The 19,791-nt window shown below is 39.4% G+C and overlaps 3 protein-coding genes across 5 annotated transcripts; 1 reads left to right on the top strand and 2 right to left on the bottom strand.

Moving 5' to 3' along the window:
- Positions 1–260: 260 nt before the first annotated feature.
- LOC139296118 (serine/arginine-rich splicing factor 11-like) lies at positions 261–7,169 on the bottom strand. Of its 3 annotated transcripts, none has more exons than XM_070918422.1 (12): positions 6,896–7,169; positions 5,942–6,075; positions 3,572–3,687; positions 2,913–2,993; positions 2,758–2,795; positions 2,485–2,618; positions 2,225–2,309; positions 2,020–2,139; positions 1,842–1,931; positions 1,622–1,744; positions 1,032–1,215; positions 261–918 (listed from the first exon to the last, which is right to left on the bottom strand). In XM_070918422.1, exons 1-12 carry the CDS (start codon positions 7,015–7,017, stop codon positions 736–738), a joined length of 1,410 nt encoding a protein of 469 aa, XP_070774523.1. In that variant the 5' UTR covers positions 7,018–7,169; the 3' UTR covers positions 261–735. The 3 variants fall into 3 exon arrangements, with proteins under 3 accessions (XP_070774523.1, XP_070774524.1, XP_070774525.1); XM_070918423.1 differs by having other exon boundaries at positions 1,622–1,705; XM_070918424.1 differs by having other exon boundaries at positions 261–831; positions 1,622–1,705.
- Positions 7,170–9,218: 2,049 nt separating this feature from the next.
- On the top strand, positions 9,219–13,152 carry rpe65a (retinoid isomerohydrolase RPE65 a). The gene is made up of 14 exons (XM_070919246.1): positions 9,219–9,337; positions 9,628–9,710; positions 9,875–10,025; positions 10,554–10,661; positions 10,906–11,047; positions 11,161–11,308; positions 11,528–11,609; positions 11,698–11,830; positions 11,947–12,086; positions 12,176–12,305; positions 12,400–12,514; positions 12,623–12,717; positions 12,804–12,915; positions 13,007–13,152. Exons 1-14 carry the CDS (start codon positions 9,219–9,221, stop codon positions 13,150–13,152), a joined length of 1,704 nt encoding a protein of 567 aa, XP_070775347.1.
- A 1,276-nt stretch (positions 13,153–14,428) lies between these two features.
- Positions 14,429–18,847, bottom strand: LOC139296264 (RING finger protein 11-like). Its single transcript, XM_070918636.1, has 3 exons — positions 18,284–18,847; positions 17,698–17,867; positions 14,429–16,858 (listed from the first exon to the last, which is right to left on the bottom strand). The coding sequence occupies exons 1-3, from the start codon at positions 18,404–18,406 to the stop codon at positions 16,687–16,689; spliced, it is 465 nt and encodes a 154-aa protein (XP_070774737.1). The 5' UTR covers positions 18,407–18,847; the 3' UTR covers positions 14,429–16,686.
- Positions 18,848–19,791: the final 944 nt, after the last annotated feature.

Below are 19,791 nucleotides of genomic sequence, written 5' to 3'. Positions count from 1 at the left end.
CTGAGGTTAGTGTTTAGTATATAAATATTGCCATTGGATTTTTATATGATCTTTGCATTAGTAGTCTTTGCAATGACGTAAGTACCTTTAGTTATCAGGAATTTAATTCACTGGATTAGTCCAAAACAGACATTCCTGTCTGGTTATTTTGTCCAGAAACATATCACAATATAAAATTACACACATTTATTTAATCCACATTTGGCACCCCAACCTCAGGTAAAAGTCATCCACCCATGCAGAAATATAAATTCAAAGTCTTGATTCTCCAAATAGGCTTTATTATAAAAGAAATCCTTGATAAAACAATCAACACTTTCAGATAACAAGAGGCAAACGCATTAACTGTTTCAAGAAAGTGGGGAAGAGGCCTGAGCAACACACCACAACACTAAACAAAAACGGAAAAGCTAAAACGTGTGAAGAAGTGACAAAACCTGACAACACAAGCTCAAGAAACGCAAAGCAAGCCCACTTCCAGTTTTAACCGATTATGTTTGTAGGGGCAAAAAGCTTATGGGTACTTTAAAGCAATGTGACAGTGTCTTTGGGCAAACTCGTTGCATTGTACATTTCCAAAAAGAGTAGTTGACTCTTCGGTGAGAAAAAAAAAATCAATACATTTCACGCTCACTTCACATTTTAGATTTACCCCAGTGGGGGGCAGAAAAAAAAAAGTCGCAACATGTTCACAACTAAAACAGGGATAATGTGGGACGAAGCAGGATGGACCACTTAATCGCTGACGTCCATGTCCTCTTCGTGGTGATCGTCAGCTCCGTTAACTCTGGCCTGCTTCGCGGGCCGCGCTGTGCCGTTACCTTCTACAGACTGAGGAGACAAAGCAGAGTCGTCAGAATCCTTCCTCTCCTTCTCGCTGTCGTAACCTTGTTCTTCTTCGTCATAATCCCTGGTGATCTGTGAAAGGAAACCAACGGATGCAACATTTTAAAAGCATAAACACTCCCAGTCTGGTCTACATCAGAGCAGCAATGCTCACGCTGTGTAAGAATAATATATAATACACCAACCTTGACATCTCCTTTCTCTCCGTCTGATTTCCTCTCCCGCTCACGTTCTCGTTCTCGTTCTCGTTCTTTGTCTTTACTTTTCTTTTTCTTGCTGGTGGAGCGTTCACGTTCGTCACGATTGCGCTCTTTATCACTCTTGCGGTCCCTCTCCCTTTCCTTGTCCCTTTTCTTTTCCTTCTTGTGTCTGTAGAGGGAGGAGGGGGAAAAGTCAGGTGTGTCATAAAATGCCCAGGATGAACCCAGACAAAGGACATTTAGCTTATTTGACCTGGACCAAAGAAAAAAATGACACATTTGCCTTTTAGTTCTGGTCCGATTTGTACAAATGAACCAAAAGCTAAGCATGAAGTCGTGTGGACTTACTGAGCAGGTAAATTATTAACTGGATAATATTTACTATGACAAAACCCTGTAGTTGGTTCATTTTGCTTTCACACCACAAACAAACGGCACACACACCAGCGTTGGTTTTCACAGGATAGGTGTGATCGTTGTTTTAAAAAATGTATTTCATCAGAATCTTAAAATAGTGTGCGTGCAGTGATAATCTGTTGGTATTAACTACAAATATTTCACATCAATACACAGACCTTCGAGGAGATGGAGACCTGGAGTTTCTCCTTTTAGGAGACTTCTTAGGAGATCGGCTGCCACTTCGACTTTTCCTACGTCTCCTGTGTAGCAGAGCAGGACAGAAAGCTGAGAACTTCATACTGCAACTTTAAAAGATTTGGTGGCTGCTGTATAAAAGTTTGTATATACTTTTATTTGCCTTCTGCCTGAGCACACAAAACCCTTTGCTGCACTCACCGGCTCCCGCTGCGTGACCTCCTGGCTGTGCTGTAGCTTTTAGGTGGCGTTTTGGATTTTCTTCTCCCTGAATCATCTTTCTTTCTGTCTCTGTAGATTAATGTGATGTAAGATCTCAGACAGGCTCAATTTCATCTTTAACTATTATTGTCATAAAGCATTTACACAGTTAACACACCTGGATCTGCTTTGAGATTGTCTGTTTCGGTCTCTGGAGGGGGTGCGTTTCCTGCGTGGGCTTTTGGAGCGCCTCCTGCTTCTGGAGTTTGACGGTCGCGGTGATCTGCTCCTGCTTCGCCTGCAACCAGACATTTAGACCATTTGATCTAAAAATAAAAAGCATCTCCATCTCAACTCTTCAGATAATTAACAGAAGTTGTCACCTGTGTCTTGAACGTGATCTGGACCTCCTCCTTCTGGACCTGGACCTAGTCCGGGACTGAGTGTGCTTCTTCTTGCTGTCCTTATCTGCAGGACAGAAAAAAAAAACAGAAATTGCTTAGTTTTGTCAAGGTACAATGCACAAAAGGGAGAAGAAGAATTATGACTGCTTAACACTGCAATGTGCACAAAACAGACATTATTCTAAACTGCAAAGTCAACGTCCAGGGAAGAAAAGTCCTCCAAACTTTAGTGCACTCACGTCCAGGTTCAATAGCAGCAGAAATGAGCGACTGGGCCTCTCTGACTCTCTTCATGGCCTCTTCGATTTCTCTATTAGATGCGTCAGCCTTCAGGCTTGCATTCAGGTTTAATCCTGCAGCCAAGGGATTCAGTCTAAACAAAAGCAATATTAATTAGTTGACTCATCATTTCTACACACACACCAACACATCTAATTCTTCACTCTGTAATTTAAAACTGCACACAAGCAAAATTTGTAAGAGGACAAAAGAGCCTCTTTATACTGACTTACTTTGGATCTGTCATGAACTTTAACAGCTGATCAGCAGCCTGTAAGAAATAGCAAGGAGAAGTGTAAAGGTTTGTCTGGTTAAATATACTGCATATCTGACTTCACAAGTTTTGGAAAAGTTTCACGAGTCAGTGTCATTCAAGAAAACCTCTCACCTGGGGATTCATGTTGGGTCCTGGGAATCCAAATGCAGCCATTGCATCCATGTTCGGAGCACCAAAAGGGTTTCCTCCGAGCTGGAATAAAAACAAAACGCACACAAGCATTTAAAGACACTTTTGTTATTGTGGAGATCTTGACATCTAACAAGTGTTCAAGTGCTCATCAAGTGTTAATATCATTATTTCACGGTTTCCTGTTCCAAATCACCATCACAAAAGACATCACCCACAAGTAACAACTGACACTGACCACTCTTTTCTCACACACCTATTGAAATACTCCTTTTTCTCATTTATAAAAAGAAGACACTCAAATGACACAAAACATTAACCTTGAGGAGAGTCTGTTATGATGAAGATCATATGATATGATCAGCAGCTCCAGAACTGCTACCAAATGGACTTTGAGGTGAGATTGTTAAGTCAACTTAAATTATGTCAGTTTATCTATGGATCATAATTTGATGCGGCACCACATCCCTGCTTCAACAGCAAATCCTCTTTGTCCAAAGAACAAAAAATAACATTATTTAAGATAAGATGATTTTCTGGTAAAATGCAAAGCACACCATCACATTTTGAAATTGAAATCTTAATACTTTTTTTTGTAAGGTCATGCACTAGATGATGAGTCGGAGAATTTGAAGTCTTACAGGTTGATTGGGGATGGGATTGGGCGTCGGAAGAAGTCCTCCTCCTGGCAGAATTCCTGCAACAGCGTTTGCTGGCGCCAACAGTGACAAAGCTTTAGCCTCATCTGGAATAGATCCTACAGGAAAATAAAAAGAGACATTAGGAGGGAACGACATCTCCACACACACACACATCAACTACAGAGAAGACATTTTGGAAAAAACAAAAGAATAGTCTTCACACTGCATTTCTTCAAATTAGGTTCAACAAAATGGTTACCTTATAGATCAGAGAAGAGTTCCCTTAATTCAACATAATCATTGCAGTGACTTAACTATTGCTGGAATATATCACACTACTCCAATGAACACTGCCAAGAATATATCACCTGCACGTGTTTTTTAAGTCATGAACCAAACGTTAGCAAGCACAGCTGCTTCTCCAGTTGGGTGTGCCCTCAATTTTCATTTAGACGTTTACTGAAACAAGCGACGTTGCCGGCTTCGCTACTAAAAGCACACAGAGAAAAATCGAGATACACACAACAGAGAGAATTTTAGGGATTTGGCAAGAACACTATACAAGCTATCAGTGTTTACTTACCAAAAACACAAATGTCAGATATACTAAATGACAATAGCAGAATTCAGGGTGGGTAGCGAGTCTGCTGTACATCATTGTTCTAGTATCCTTACCTGCCACTGCATCAATTAACCAAACCTAGGCAGAGGATAACTGGTTTGATTAATCTGTGCTACCACAGTCCAATTAAGAAATTATTTTATCATCTTTATTTGCAATACGGCACTGATTTCATTTAAAAAATGGCGCAAATTAACAAACACCTTATAATCATCAAATCATCCCAAAACAACTCTTTCACAAAAAGACATGACCTTCATACAGACACACAACAATGACAACATTTAAATAAAACAGCACACTGAAGAGAGAAATTGCTGCAGGAGACAAAACTGTTGGATGGTATTTTCAGCAGGGCCTGGTATACAGGACTGGCTGAGCCAGGAAAAAGAACTGTAAAACACAACAACAAAAGAAGACCACTGTTAAAGAGAATATATTTTACCAACATTGTGTCATGTCGGGTGGGCATCTTAGACAATTTGTGCTGAGATTTAGTATGACTATTATATAAGATAACCAATCACTGACTAGTGTTCTCTTTGCTAAGTCCCAAAATTAGCAGCTCACATATGGTTAAGTATTTATGTGCAGTGTTGGGCATCGTGCTATTTGTGCACCAGCTTTTTATTTCAATAGTTAATTTGCACATTTTTATAGGATAAGGCTGGCGATATTACATTATTGTTGTTGTTGTTGTCAATTTATTCCACAACAAGACCAAAACCAACACAGTCGCTCAATGCTTTCTGACTTTTATACCCTGTCAAATCCATTTGTTACCACTGAAGTCTTCAAAAAAAAAAAGGTCACAAATATATCATTTAATTTTTACAAAAGGCTAAGTGATTTCCTAAAACAACCTGGAACTGTAGTTCTCAGCAAACAGGAGTAAATGGTGCATTTGTTGGAGACTAGTTTCAGTGGCAGATTAATACACATTTGGTGTGCTAGCAAGTATTTACGGCAGCAGGGCAGTGCCTGTGGCACTGCTTGCGTTTATTATCATGATAATAATAACATGTCACCCAGTGTGTGGCTCATTGATGTGCTTTCAATAGTTTTTGGACCACAGTGGTTTCTGGGTCTTTTCATGGGATTTGCTGACATCAAAAAATTAAGAATATTGCCAGCCTTATCCGTTAAGGAACAATGCTTTAGCCATAAAATGAATGGCTAAGCAACGTTCAAAAGTGTTGTAAAACAATGCAAAATGAGCACTGTTTCAGGGTATGTCCCCGACATCTGACCTTTATACTAAACTAAACCACCTAGAAAAGATAAGTTAGACAGAAGGAAAGAGAAAGAGAAGGCAGAGAAAGAAGAGAGGACACAAAAAGAGGGGTGGGACTTGAATGCTTGCTGGCCTTTGCAAATGTCTATAATCCCCTGTTGGCAGGCAGAGGACCACTTTCAGCCATCAACGAGGGGGCTGCTTTTGCCTTCTTCACTACAAAAATCACATACACACACATACACACACACAAATAACAGAGAGAAGTTTAACAGAGGATAGTCCAATATGGGGGAGAAAATAAAATGCATATGGTTAAGAGTTTAAACAACTTCACTTCTGAATTCTGAGGCATCTGCGGATCATATAAACAGACCAAGGTGAGGTGACTTGTGCAATTCACAAATGGGATAGATGGAATCCTTTTTACTCTTTAACATTTTCACTATTCAAGAGTCATGCCATTCAATCAACAAGGACCACTCATACAAGGGATAATAACGATGAGACAAACCTTCAGCAAACGGGACCACGATCAAAGCTCTGTCCACGAACACGGTGTTAGTCAGATGTTGAGACACTCCAACAGACTCTGGCTCCTGGAACTTCACAAAGCACACCCGCGACGTCACCGGCATCGGAGAATCACTATTGAGGAAGTAAAAAATGTTACATTAAATAGCACAAAACTGCTAACAATCATCCAAACAAAGCATCATTTTTTTTGTCTTTTGACAAGGTAATGTGGTCCAACCACGCCCCCGTATGCTTTGTTGTGTACTGAGTTGTGGATTAAGCCTGTTCACAATTTAATGTGAAAATTCATTCAGTACATGCTTCCAATCAGAAAATTAATCTCAAGTCAAGTCAATTTTCAAGCAAAATGTCAAACATACCCACCTTCTAAAATGTGAGAATTTACTGCTATTTTCTACTTTATCTGTTTGGGTTCTGGACTTTTAGTTGGACAGCCATTTTCAACTATTTGTCAATTAATCAAAAACATTATCAATATATTAATCAATGAAAATAATCGTTTATTATGCTCCAAGTGACAGTAAGGTGAAATTAGGATAGTAAGTGATATTGTATGGCAAAATTAAGACATAAGTCAAACTTAAGTCTTACTCAGACAAAATTATGAGATAGTAATTGGATCCCAAAATATTTTAAGGAATTTGTGGTTGCCTCTAATATTATAATTGACCTTTAATGGAGTAATTAGCTACACTTACAGCACCATGTAAAGAAACCTATTACACATATCAGAAACATATTACGATGAATATGAACGTAAAACCAGTTGGTGTTAGCCGAGTTTGGTGTATTAAGTTACTGTTAGCTACAACTCTGGTTAGCATGTTAGGCCTAACGTTTACGTCCCGCAACGGTAATCACACAGCTAATCTGTGACTGCATTACCATTAAAGTTAAGCAGAGTGTTAAAATCATCAGCTAGCCAACTCACTCTGGTGGAAATAACTTCAGTTCTTCGATGGTTCCCAAAAATCCGAACAGTGTTCTCATCTGCTCCGATGTTGTGCTTGGCGACACATTCGTCACCTGGACCACCTTCGTGGTGTAATTCATTTTCCCGACTGAAAACGTTTATACAACAACACTACCGTCAATAACTAAACTTAGATTAAAGTTACGGTTATCTGCTGGTTATTCAATCAGCTTATTTGTTGATAATTGGCGGACAAGGTGTTTGCTATCGACTACATCAACAGACTATAGCACTTCGCCGCCATATTGTAATTCCCGAAGGAAGTGCGCATGCGTGAAGTTGAACTCCGTCGCTGTGAAAACAACGTTAATACTTTAATAAAAACAGGTTATTAGGTTTAGCTATTTCTTTAATTTCGCCTCCTGTCATCAATCGATGTGATATTAGTCTTGCACACCAACGCTCGCATTGACATTATGTAGGAAAAGTTTTGACCTACAATCATTGACCAACAGAGGTCTCCCTCCCCTCTAATAGATGATATATAGAAGGATGTGGCAATAGAGGGACAGTGAGTATTGATGGGAAAGTAAAGCATCTATATCTTTGCCATACCTATAACATCATGATAACTTACATATTGGTTGTCCTCTGTGGACCTCGCTTCTCCCATCACAGATTGGATCTGTTAATTGGCAAATATGTAGGCCTATAATCTGGGAAATGTATTAAATAATGATTATATCTCCTTTCATGTTTGTGTGGGATTCCTTTCTTCTGATAGCCAACAAATTACTAATGTTATACCACACACAATATCATCAATCTCTTTATTGTATCTATGTACATCCTTCTGCATAAATATTAATCAAAGTTCGTTCTTGAGCTTGGAAATAGCAGTTTCACAAAACAATCCATTTATGAAGTTTTTCTGGAGCGTTCAGGTTATTTTTGCTGTCACAGGGGATAAAACACAGCCTGATCCCAAAATTGTGAAAGGGAAATCTAACTTTGGATTTGTCAGCCAAGAACATTTTTAATATTCACTTTGCTCACTATCCCTTTCTGGAGCTTTTGATCACATCATACAATTTTCATCAGCAATTTTCATAAATCGCTCCATGACAACTGAGACACCTCTATCCACTGATGAGAACCATGTGATGTGATTGAAAGCCCCAGAAAAAGCTAGTAAGTGGACTTGAATTGGGACTGTTTTTGTCAAAGTGGATATACAACGTTTTCCAGAGTGACTGAAAGTAATTGCAGTACATGTGTATATAACATGCATGTTTGTTCCGCTACAATTGGTGGAAAACATTTGGGCATCTGATTTAAAAAATAAATCTTCTTCCCTCCACAGATTTGGGTCCTGGCTCTGTTTGATCCCCTCTGACAGAAAAAAGAAATCCTCCTGAGGGGTGACTGAACACTGCCTGAACCTCTGCCTCACTGGGTAGTATTCAATCACTGGCTGAGTATCATAAAAATGTTGAATATTGCTAATTAAAGTCGGGGGGGGGGGGGGGGGGGGGTGAGCTACATCACAACACTGCCTCTGACAAAACTGCCTCTGGTGAAACTCTCTGTGCTAATGGTGCTTTTTCCCAGAAGAAACAATGCAGCATTTGTCTTCAGGCTACGTCAAGCATAATCCCTACACCTGGATTATAGTTGCACCGAGACAAGCAAGTTAAGGCATTTTGTGTTCAGACCAAAGACCAACTGACCACATTTCATCCAATTAGCATTGTATGTAACAACAGGGCCTAATAATAGCAGTGAGGTTCACTGTTATTGTTGTTTCACAACAGATATTATTCTGATCCTCATTCTATTACTGTTCTATTTCAGAAAAACATTATTTAATCTAAAATAAAGTGGTGTTATTGTACTTAAATACTAAGAGGTTTTGTTTTTTCTCTAACGAAATCTAAAAGCGTGCAATTTACACACATGTAACCAAGGCTGTCAGTTTGTTCAGGCTATAAATGTGGATTGTACATCATTACTGAACTTAAATCCTCATTCACTTCACTTGCTCCATGCTGTTTTGAATCCCTACACATCGCATCAATAATAAAAATATACTGTACTTAGTATGACTCAGCTTGACTTTATCTTAAAGCACAACATCTGAACAATTGATACAAATCACATGGACCATTGCAACACATTCTCTGCAATAAATATTCTCTGCAATAAATCCGGTTTCAGAGGGGTGCCCATTGAGTCATCAAGCAGAGGATATTGGCACAATGGGATTCTTGTTCACGGTGCGACATGATTGGCCAGGAGAAAGGTTTACAGTGCAGATTGTGGTGTCTGTGAGAGGGACTGGATGAATAAATACCCCAAATCCACTGGGAACCCAAAAGCTTCCAGTTCAGAAGTGACCAGAGGTTTTCTTAAGAGTTTGCTTTGTGTGGTGCTACAACGAGAAGGAAACATGGTCAGCCGGTGAGTTTCTGATGAAATGTACAATTTCTATAATGTTATTCAGCTCTTGTATAGACATTTATTTAACTTGATCCTGTGACTTTTACACTGTGACTTGAATGGTCAGTGTGTCTGCAGCTGATTAAGCTCCTGAAGGATTTAAAAGCTCATGCTGAACTCTTGAGACCACGAACTGCATGACCTGTCAGAAATACAGCCAACAGACGCATACATTTAACTTGCTGGAAAATTCATTAAGTTTAATTCACTTGGCTGCAATGTTGGTTGATGTCTTCACTTTTTGGTAACAGATTTGAACACCCAGCTGGTGGCTACAAGAAGATTTTTGAGACATGTGAGGAGCTGTCTGAGGCTCTTCCAGCAACAGTGACAGGTTTGTTTGCATCTTTCAGACAGAAATAGACTGCAGGCAAATCATTCTTTGACATTCATATACTGATAGCATTCAGGAAATTATTTTTTTTTCCTTCTGAGAAACAAACCTATACATTTCAAAACAATCTCTGATTTGTGTTTATTGTGTTTGATGCTTTACAGGTAGGATTCCTTCTTTTCTGAGGGGAAGTCTTCTCCGTCTGGGACCTGGGCTCTTTGAGGTTGGAGATGAACCTTTCTATCACCTCTTTGATGGCCAGGCCCTCATGCACAAATTCGACTTCAAGAATGGCCAAGTCACCTACTTCCGAAAGTAAGATCTTAAGGACCTTAAGGTGTTTGGCCATTTTTCAGGCTATAATCTAATATTCTGCATTACAACTGTGTAGAAAAATCAACCTGCAGAGACTTGAGCATGTGTGCGCATCAAGTCTCAGTTTTATATGGTATTGTTGCATGGTAACAGCTGTGCACACTGCACATACAACTGCATTAACACCATGAAATTATACCATAACTTGCAACATTTAAAAAAAGGATGTCCCCTGTCATGGATTACCTGACTCACACAAGTTACAGTCCTGTGGTTTTCTTATGCTTATGCTGAGTGAGGGGTTTAGGTTTTGATTTATAAAGATTTAAACAAAATTTAAATAACTTTGACACAGACACATGGGTGTATTCAGTTATTTGTCATTTTAACACCTTTATTCAACAGGTAGCCTCTGGGAATAGAATGAAGGGTTCCAAGATATTGAACCATGAATTTATTTTAAACGTTTTTTCTTTTCAAAATGGTTGTATAATGTTTTGGGATGAAATTCTTTGTTTGTTACACCAGGTTTGTCAGAACAGATGCGTATGTCAGAGCCATCACAGAGAAGCGTGTGGTGATCACTGAGTTTGGCACCTTTGCGTACCCTGATCCCTGCAAAAATATTTTCTCCAGGTGGGTTTGCACGTAAACACACAGGCTTTTCTTCCGGCTCGTCCTCACTGTCATCTGGATGCTTTTTATTGTAAAAATGAACTGTGTACTTTAAAGTCTGAAAAGTCGTCCTGCAAATAAATGTATATATTTTCCTTTCTTCCTTTCTTTCTTCATGACACTGCTGAATGTTCTACAGCTGCTTTTTAAAATCTCCAGACTTGTGTTGGCTTCAACTCATGACATTAACATCTTTTGTTTGCAGGTTTTTCTCTTACTTCAAGGGTGTCGAGGTCACAGACAACTGCCTGGTGAACGTTTACCCTGTTGGAGAGGATTTTTATGCTGTAACAGAAACCAACTACATCACTAAAGTAAACACAGATACCTTGGAGACACTGAAGAAGGTACAGCAACACAAATGTATCATATAATTTGAGGTGTAAAGAACTGATCTTTCCACTTTTAAACTTCAGAACGGTACATTTCTAAAGTGACATGTCTTTTATTGTCTATGCAGGTTGATCTGTGCAACTATGTCAGCATTAACGGAGTGACAGCCCACCCTCATATTGAGAGGGATGGTACAGTGTACAACATTGGAAACTGCATGGGGAAAGGAGCATCGCTGGCCTACAACATCGTCAGGACTCCACCCACACAGAAAGGTTCGGACCAGCGCTGGCGTTCCCGCACTCAACAACAAACACACACACACACACACACACAGGCACTTTAACAGCAGTGTCCTCACCTTTAACCAAAATGTGCTGCTGAAGCCAAGCGAAATGTTTTATAAAAGATGTTTTCTCTCTCATAAATATTACAGTATGAAACAACTTGACACCTGTTTCACATATCACAACCTTTGCCTTCTTCTTTATTAGATAAGTCTGATCCCATTGAGAAGTCCAAGGTGGTGGTGCAGTTCCCCAGTGCTGAGAGGTTCAAGCCTTCCTATGTGCACAGGTGTGTTAAAGTCAATAATCCATTTGGTATGTTATCAATGTTGTCACGGAAAAGGTTCACGTTTTGACATTCTCTCCAACAATTTCAGCTTCGGCATGTCAGACAACTACTTTATCTTTGTGGAGACCCCGGTGAAAATCAACCTGCTGAAATTCCTGAGCGCTTGGAGTATCCGAGGCTCCAACTACATGGACTGTTTCGAGTCCAATGAGAGCCAAGGAGTAAGAGCTTGAAGTTGATTGACATCTTTAGTGATTTTAAGTGTTCTAACCTTTGATATCATCATCTGCTCTGCCCCTGAAATCTCATGATATTTATTCTGATGTGTGTTTTATAGACCTTGTTTCACATTGCCAAGAAAAACCCAGGAGAGTACATTGATCACAAGTACAAAGGGGCAGCCATTGGCATGTTTCACCACATCAACAGCTATGAGGACCAAGGCTTCATTGTTGTTGACCTCTGTGGATGGAAAGGGTAAATGAAGACTTTTAATTTAACCCTTCTTGTAACTCTCCTGCAGATCTGTTTGATAGAGGTTGTTCATTATCCGTTCATTCATGCAGTTTTGAGTTTGTTTACAACTACCTCTGGTTGGCCAACCTGAGAGCCAACTGGGAAGAGGTGAAGAAGGCGGCCATGATGGCCCCTCAGCCGGAGGTCCGCAGATATGTGATTCCCCTGGACGTCCACAAGGTGAGTCGCCTGTTTCACTCATCAGGAGGACACAAATTGCCATCTACAGAGGTCTCATGTTGTTTGCTCTCACCTCATTGCGGACTTGATGCAGGAGGAGCAGGGGAAGAACCTCGTCAGCCTGCCGTACACCACAGCAACAGCAACGATGCACGCTGATGGGACGATCTGGCTGGAGCCAGAGGTGCTGTTCTCCGGGCCTCGCCAAGGTGCAAACACACCCAACACATTTTATTTACTCAGTCATGGTGGACACATTCATTTTTAATATATACTGGAAATATCATTGTGTTACTATTTTAATTTTGTTTTTGTAGCCTTTGAGTTCCCTCAGATCAACTACCAGAGGTACGGAGGGAAGAATTACACATACGCCTACGGCCTGGGTCTTAACCATTTCATTCCAGACAGGGTAAGTTAACAAAATACCTTAAATTGTAAGTGGTTCAGAGTGTGTAAAACAAGCTTTTTAATTACCTGGTTTTGTTTTTTTACTAGATCTGCAAGTTGAATGTGAGGACCAAGGAGACCTGGGTATGGCAAGAACCAGACTCCTACCCCTCAGAGCCCCTCTTTGTTCAGACTCCTGATGGGATAGATGAGGATGACGGTACGTCAACAGCAATATAAACACAATACATTTAATCCTGTGCCTACTATGACAGAAATGGTTTCATGATAACGTGGTGCTGTGCCTTCAGGGGTGCTGCTGACCATCGTGGCAGCTCCTGGCTCCCAGAGACCGGGATACCTCCTCATCCTCAACGCCAAGGATCTGTCTGAGGTCGCCAGGGCAGAAGTGGAGTGCAGCATTCCTGTCACCTTTCATGGGATGTACAAACCCTAATGATGCTTTTCTCAGGGTGTCAACAGTAGTCAGCCATTACAGGGTTATCAACTGCCACTCAGTATTAAAAACCATGATAAATAATGACTGATGTGTCAAGAAAAATAAAGCTTTATCAGCCAAAATGGTTGTATGTTCTCATTTGCAGTCAATGTGACAAAATGGAAATATTACATGAATTTATGTGTCTTTTTGAGTCTAGTTGCTATGTCCAAACTTGAATGTACTAGAATTTCTAACCCTGAATTGTCAGCATTGCTTTAATAAAAAAAAAGTATTTGTTCACATGAATAATTCATGTTTGGAAAAATAAATTTGGCAAAATCAAAACATTTGTTTATATTCTTCTGTTATGTGGTATGTTCATATTTACTAGGTAGCACGGTGGCAAACTGAGCAAAGAGACTCTACCCTCTGTGAAACTGGATATTTACTGCCTTAAATACTAAAAACGAACAGGCGTGTCTCTTGATATATCGTAGATCGATTGACGCTTCAGCAAAAACAACTCGTACAAATAATCTTTCAGCCTAAATTCTTGAGATATTTGTAGAGATTAAATATGTTGCCACACAAAATCGTATTATGGTTGCGTTTGAACAAGTGACCTTTCCATCTCTGTCCTTTGTGAGCATTGTGTTGCTCAATGTTGTCCGTTGAATCTGATCTCAGATCTTGCAGCACTGCAAAGCTGCTTAACTGTGTCACTGCTTAATCTGAATGAAAGGGCATGTTGCAATCAATTATTCTCTTTAAGTGCATAAAGAGGGACGTGTGGTCCTTGTGTACGATGTCATGACCCCATTTCATTGTTTGTAAGATTCATGCACATATTTAAGTCCTCTGTGGTTTGAATGGATCTCGTGTGGACAGGTTCACACTGTTTTTGTAATTATAAATCCACTCTGTTTGTGCGTCACATTTAAAACACTTAATCAATTTGACTCACGTTTCCTCCCCAGCTGATGCAAGCAGAGGAAACAAAGCATCAAACATTTCTAATATGGCTTGGACGGAGAACCCTGATTATGTAGTCACGTTTTCCACTCCACTGCCAGATTTTAGGATTGCATTCATGAAAGGCTCAAAGGAATATTTTGCAATCGTGTATTCTGTAATCTCTCATTTTGGTAATCATAGAGCCACAAATCTGCCCTTTTGCGTGCCTTTAGTCCACTGTGTGACTGACACCAGCAGATTTTTATAGATGGAGAGGAGTGACTGCCTGTCCTTAATTAAATATTAAAAGAAATATGTTTTTTTTCTGTTTATTTTTTGACATGACAGCTTTTTAGCCTTCCAAAAAGAAAGAAATAAAACAAGATTACAGGAACTATTAATTTTCAGAATAAACTTAAGCTGAAAAACACAGCAAAGGAAAAGCTCAATGGAAAACTCAGTTGTAACTATCACACCATAAAAGAAGTCTCTCACACTCTGAAGTTCATTTGGGACAGAGGTTTGCACAGTCTGGCTTATACCAGTGTAAAAGTTATATACACAGTGGATTTTACACAAATGTAACAAAACATGTGAAGGTAGAAGATAAAACACAGGTAACAGGAGAGAAAAAAAGAAAGCCATACTTTCACCACACAACGCCACAAACCAAAAAGGAAACCAATGATTGTAACTACTGCTACAGTGAACAGAAATAAAGCAACACAAAACATTATAGTGTAAGAAAACAAACAAAAGTGACATAATAAAGAAAGTGACTTTGCACTGATGTGGATTCAAAATCAACAGTTTCAAGTTCATCTCAAATGTAGCCTCTTTTCTTTCTTAAAAGGAATAGTTCGACATTTTGGGAAATGTGCTTATTTGCTTTCTTGCCAAAAGATGAGAGATTGATACCGCTCTCATATCTGTACGCTCAGTATGAAGCCAGATGAGGGAGGTAATTAGCTTAGCTTAGCATAAAGACAGGAAGCAGGGGGACACAGCTTGCCTGGCTCTATCCAAAGTTAAAAAATTGGCCTACCAGCACCTCTACAGTTCATTAATTAACACGTCTGTTTAATGTGTACATAAATGGTTTCCCAGGGAGTTTCATGCTGGTATAATTTGTTGTCAAACAGCACTTAACTCTCCTTAAAACCACCAATTACTCAGAGGTGCTGTCAGGTGTATTTTTGAGCTTCATGCTAGCTGCCTGCTTACAGTCTTTATGCTAAGCTAGGCTAATCGCCTCCTGGCTGCAACCCCTTACTTAACGCACAGAATCAGATTGATATCAATCTTCTCTAACTCTTGACAATAAAGTAGATTAGCGTATTTCCCAAAACGTAGAACGTCTCCTTTAAACTGGAGCAAGCCTCTGTCCCTTCACTTGTACACAAAACACACAAGAATCAAATATCAAGCAGAACAAAGCGGAGACTCACACTACTGAATCACAGATTTCATGAAATACATCTTCAGGCTTACTTCAACGTGATAGGTGACTACCGACAGCTTTGAAAATATCTTTATCAGCTATATAGCTTTTGCATCTTAGGAAACAAAGGAATGAAGTATCGATAGTGCAAGGTTATAAGGTACATATATTAATATATTGTTTAGATACTGTCCTATAAGTAAAGTGCAAATCTCTGGATCAGATGAAAAGTGTGTGCAAGCATTTCTAATTTTTGACTGACTGATCCACCTGCCCATGCACAAATGAGCCCTTTACATTGGCTGCCAGCTACTTTACACACACATCGCCTGGTGAAACATTTGTGTCACACATCATTATTTTCCCTTCAACTCAAAGTGTTTTCTTTAAAGTCTGGCTATTTGGAGTGGTCAAATATCATGTAGTCTTGATCTACTTTAGGATAAACTTTGGGTGATTTCTGTTTAGTGTGTGCATAATTTTCTTGTCATCCTGACTAACTGGAGAGAAATGTCTTCTTCATTATCTGACACAAACCGTAAACTTCAGCTGTGTATTCCCACATCTCCAAAGTGTAGGGCCATTTTACTGTGAGAGCATGTTTAGGAGATCAATATGTTGAGGAAGTCTTTGCTTACTGTTGCCACAGAAAGCCTCAAAGTGAATCTATTTTCTAACAACAACTCGCAGCATTTTGGTCAATAATCTGTTAACCTAATTATCCGTGGTAATGACAACTAACTGGGAATGAAGGTGAACTGGGGACCTTTGGGGAGAAACATCACTGAGACCGGCTCAAGTGGAAATGCACAGTCATCAAACAGCTCACACAAACACACACGTGCTCACCGTCAGCAGCAACACCGGACGCTGCTTCGGCATGACAAACACACACAAACACAATCATGCAGGGTCATCTGGAAACAGTTTCTTACTGGTTTCTGTAACGGATGTTTAAGACCAGCTTATTTAGACCTGGGGGCATGGAAGGCCAACATTAGGTGAGTATAATGGAATTTTTCAAAGTGCAAGAAAACAGCAAAAACATTTAGCTCCTCCCACTCTATAATAGGGCAGATGTTGGGTTTGTGGGTGTGTTTTTGGGGCTGGAGGGGCCGTGTTTGATCTAAGTTTGGGGGAGGAGGGGTGAAAAATCAGTTGGTCTCATAGGTGGACAGAAGGGCAGCATCCACAGGCTCCATGCAGGAGGGGCAGGTGAAGGATCTCATCAGCCAGTCGTCTATACAGTCCATGTGGTAGATGTGCATACAAGGCAGGAACCGGATGGGGTCCCCGTATACAAAGTCCAGCATACAGATCACGCATCTAAAAATACAGAAAGGATTAGTCAATTAATGTAGTTGAGTGATTTGATTATCAATTAATCATTTAACTACAGCTTCTCAAATGAGACAATTTGCTGTTTTATATAATGTTATATCAATGGAAATTATATATATATATATATATATATATATTGTCAATGAACATACTTAGAGAATAGTTAGTTGCAGCACTACAGTTACATTCTTTTTTTTTATCATTATTCTTGCTAAATGAATGAAACCATTACAGCTTCCCCTGTATGTTGGCCATTATATCAACATTACAAATGATGTTAATGATATTGGGGCTTTTGGGCAAGTATTTTGATTATTAATGAATGGTCTTTTCCCATGGCCTAAGGTCTACAAATTGCCTTTTTGCTTAACCAACAGTCCAAAACCCAAAACTTAAAATTATATAAAAAACAAATAACCAATAAAAACCGTCAAATCCTCACATTTAGAAACTAAAACCATCCAATGTTTGGCATTTCTACTTGTCAATTATATTTATATGACCTACATCACAAATTTGCTTTTGCTTTTTTTATATAGATTATCAAAACTGTTATTGCTTTTTCTGTCATTTGGCACTCAATATTCAATTAATGACTAATCTTTTCAGCACAAGTAAAATGAAACAATTACAGCTTCACCTACATTATATGCCCATTACTAATGATTTGTTTCCCATATTAGTCACATTTAAAATTGGCACAATATGGACATTCAGGAGTAGAAAAGATATGATGTCTGAAATGAATAAGATGTCTCAGCTCTCATGGCCCGCTACCTTCCTTTGTGTAAACATCTCATGCAAAAAAATGCAAAAATGCTCACTCTCTGATCTTTTTCTCTGAGCCGTCTTGCCCTCCATCATAAACACCCTTAGGGAGGTGCTGGATGAGGCCGATGCGCTGAGCTATGCGGATCTGCTCCTCCTCGGTCAGCTGGGTGGCCAGACGGGCCTGACTAGGCGTGGGATGGTACATGGGCATGTGAGCCTGCTCCTGGAAACAGACAAAGAAACACCAAAATGAAATAAGAACTGTTATCCTCCCACATCAGCTCACTTTTTCTATACAAGTGGTGTCACTGGTGAGGCTCTGTGCGGGGATAAAGTGAAAAATAAAGCAGCTGTCTGGTCTGGACATTCTTGACAGGCCAGTTAGTGAGAGTGACTGTAAAACCCGTTTGTTTACTCAGGCATGACAACTGCTGACTACACTGGACCCGAGGCAGACTTATAAATAGGCCACAGACATGAAACACTGGATACAGGCATATTTTCATGAATATTAACTGCTGTATATTAACATTTAGACATTAACTAAGATTAGTCTTGTGAACGCTTGTCCTACGGGTGCCAGAAACTTCTTTCTTCTTGAATTAACATCCTGGAGGTTGAGTGTTAGCAGTGTCTCACCTGGTACGGCGGAGGTGGTTCCAGGTCTGGATCTGTCCCGTCACCGAAACTCGCCCTGTCTGACTGGGATTCATGAAGCAGAGAAATGTCGTCTGATGTCGGAGACTTGAGACAGTTGCCCATATCTTCGTGTCTCCACTCCTGTCCTGGCCGACGTTAAAAATCTGATCTTTGTTGCTAAAGTTGCTCTCGGGTGGCTAATGTTAGTTTTGTCTAATATCCCAGAAACCAGTTCAACTATCTACTACCAAAGATGCACTATACATGATTATAAAACTCCTACATAAACGTTAAATGTTAAAGCAAATGTCCACACTAGTGTCTCCTCATGTTTACACGGACGTCCACCTGAAAAACAAAACAAAGAACTCCCTTGCTAACGACAGCAAGCAGCCTAGCTAGCTACTTTTTCGCTAGCCAGCTGGGCGACTTCCTCGATAAGTATCGCTCATTCCTTTGTCAGAAGCACAGTTTCTACAACATATCTACTTCAGCAGCAACTGTGGCCGTAACACTGGGCGGCCTGAGTGTCGGACTGTAGCGACATTTCCGCCTTTTAACTTCGTGAGTAACATTAAACAGTTTGCTTCCTTGCTAGGGCTTTCTTCGACCAGAGGACATGTTAACGGTCCGTTGCATATGACGTAAGGGTGTGATTCTGCGCGCTGATTGGATGATTTCCTTCATATGCTCCAAGAGAGAGTCAAAGTCCCACCCCTTTAAATGGCAGAAATAAAATGAAAATAATAATAAAAACAATGATATAGAACAATGATAATTTTCTTATTCTAAATGATTAATTACTTGATAAATTAATTAATACATTTACTGATAAATGAACAATTATAATAATCAGTCAAAATTATCATTAATTTTAAATAAAATATCTTACATGGGGGGGAAATAATCCAAAATCCAGTATTGAAGATATTAATTGGAATAAAACTTGGTTATTACCATGCAAATTCTGTATATATAATTTAGCATACAGACATACTCAATTAATTCTTTCATTTTGTGCTTCTATTTGTAAAAATGAGCTGGAGTCTACTTGTCTTTTCTTTAATTGTACTTTTATTGCAAAACATTTTGGCACATTTTTAATGTAATTGTAAACACTATAAGCAAACCTTCAATTTGTCTGTGTTTTGCATGTAATATTTATAGACTACCCAGTATATGGCCTTCTGTGGTACAGTGAAACTGGTGCTTAAAAACTACAACTGCACCTTGTACTGGATTTTTATCACATACAGTATCATATATTGTATTTAATTTAACTAGTTCCTGATCTTTTTCCTTAGCCTCTCTTGTGTGCTGCGGTAATATATGAATTACACTCTCCTCAGAAGCAATTATATCTTATGTGTAATCCTATAACACATAACCTATCCTATAACACATACACTACTAATGTTTTTATTTTTGTCAGAATGAACCAGAATGTCTCACTCATATTTTCTTCAATTGTAAAGTTAAACATTTGGTCAGATGTAACTTTCAACAAT

Source organism: Enoplosus armatus, chromosome 14 (genome assembly GCF_043641665.1).
Source record: "Enoplosus armatus isolate fEnoArm2 chromosome 14, fEnoArm2.hap1, whole genome shotgun sequence".
NCBI lineage: Eukaryota > Metazoa > Chordata > Actinopteri > Centrarchiformes > Enoplosidae > Enoplosus > Enoplosus armatus.
The sequence above is the reverse complement of the archived record's forward strand: the minus strand, read 5'-3'. Positions and strand labels throughout refer to the sequence as shown.

Bases quoted from the DNA above. Each gene is read 5' to 3' on its own strand.
- rpe65a (XM_070919246.1), top strand. From the start codon at position 9,219: ATGAATAAATACCCCAAATCCACTGGGAACCCAAAAGCTTCCAGTTCA. The intron at 10,662-10,905 runs GTGGGTTTGCAC...TTTTGTTTGCAG, and splicing joins TGCAAAAATATTTTCTCCAG to GTTTTTCTCTTACTTCAAGG. The intron at 12,306-12,399 runs GTGAGTCGCCTG...GACTTGATGCAG, and splicing joins TTCCCCTGGACGTCCACAAG to GAGGAGCAGGGGAAGAACCT.
- LOC139296118 (XM_070918422.1), bottom strand. From the start codon at position 7,017: ATGAATTACACCACGAAGGTGGTCCAGGTGACGAATGTGTCGCCAAGC. The intron at 2,994-3,571 runs GTAAGACTTCAA...TTTTTATTCCAG, and splicing joins ATCCCATCCCCAATCAACCT to CTCGGAGGAAACCCTTTTGG. The intron at 919-1,031 runs GTTGGTGTATTA...TTCCTTTCACAG, and splicing joins GAGAGAAAGGAGATGTCAAG to ATCACCAGGGATTATGACGA.
- LOC139296264 (XM_070918636.1), bottom strand. From the start codon at position 18,406: ATGGGCAACTGTCTCAAGTCTCCGACATCAGACGACATTTCTCTGCTT. The intron at 17,868-18,283 runs GTGAGACACTGC...GTCTGTTTCCAG, and splicing joins AACCACCTCCGCCGTACCAG to GAGCAGGCTCACATGCCCAT. The intron at 16,859-17,697 runs GTGAGCATTTTT...CTGTATTTTTAG, and splicing joins TCAGAGAAAAAGATCAGAGA to ATGCGTGATCTGTATGCTGG.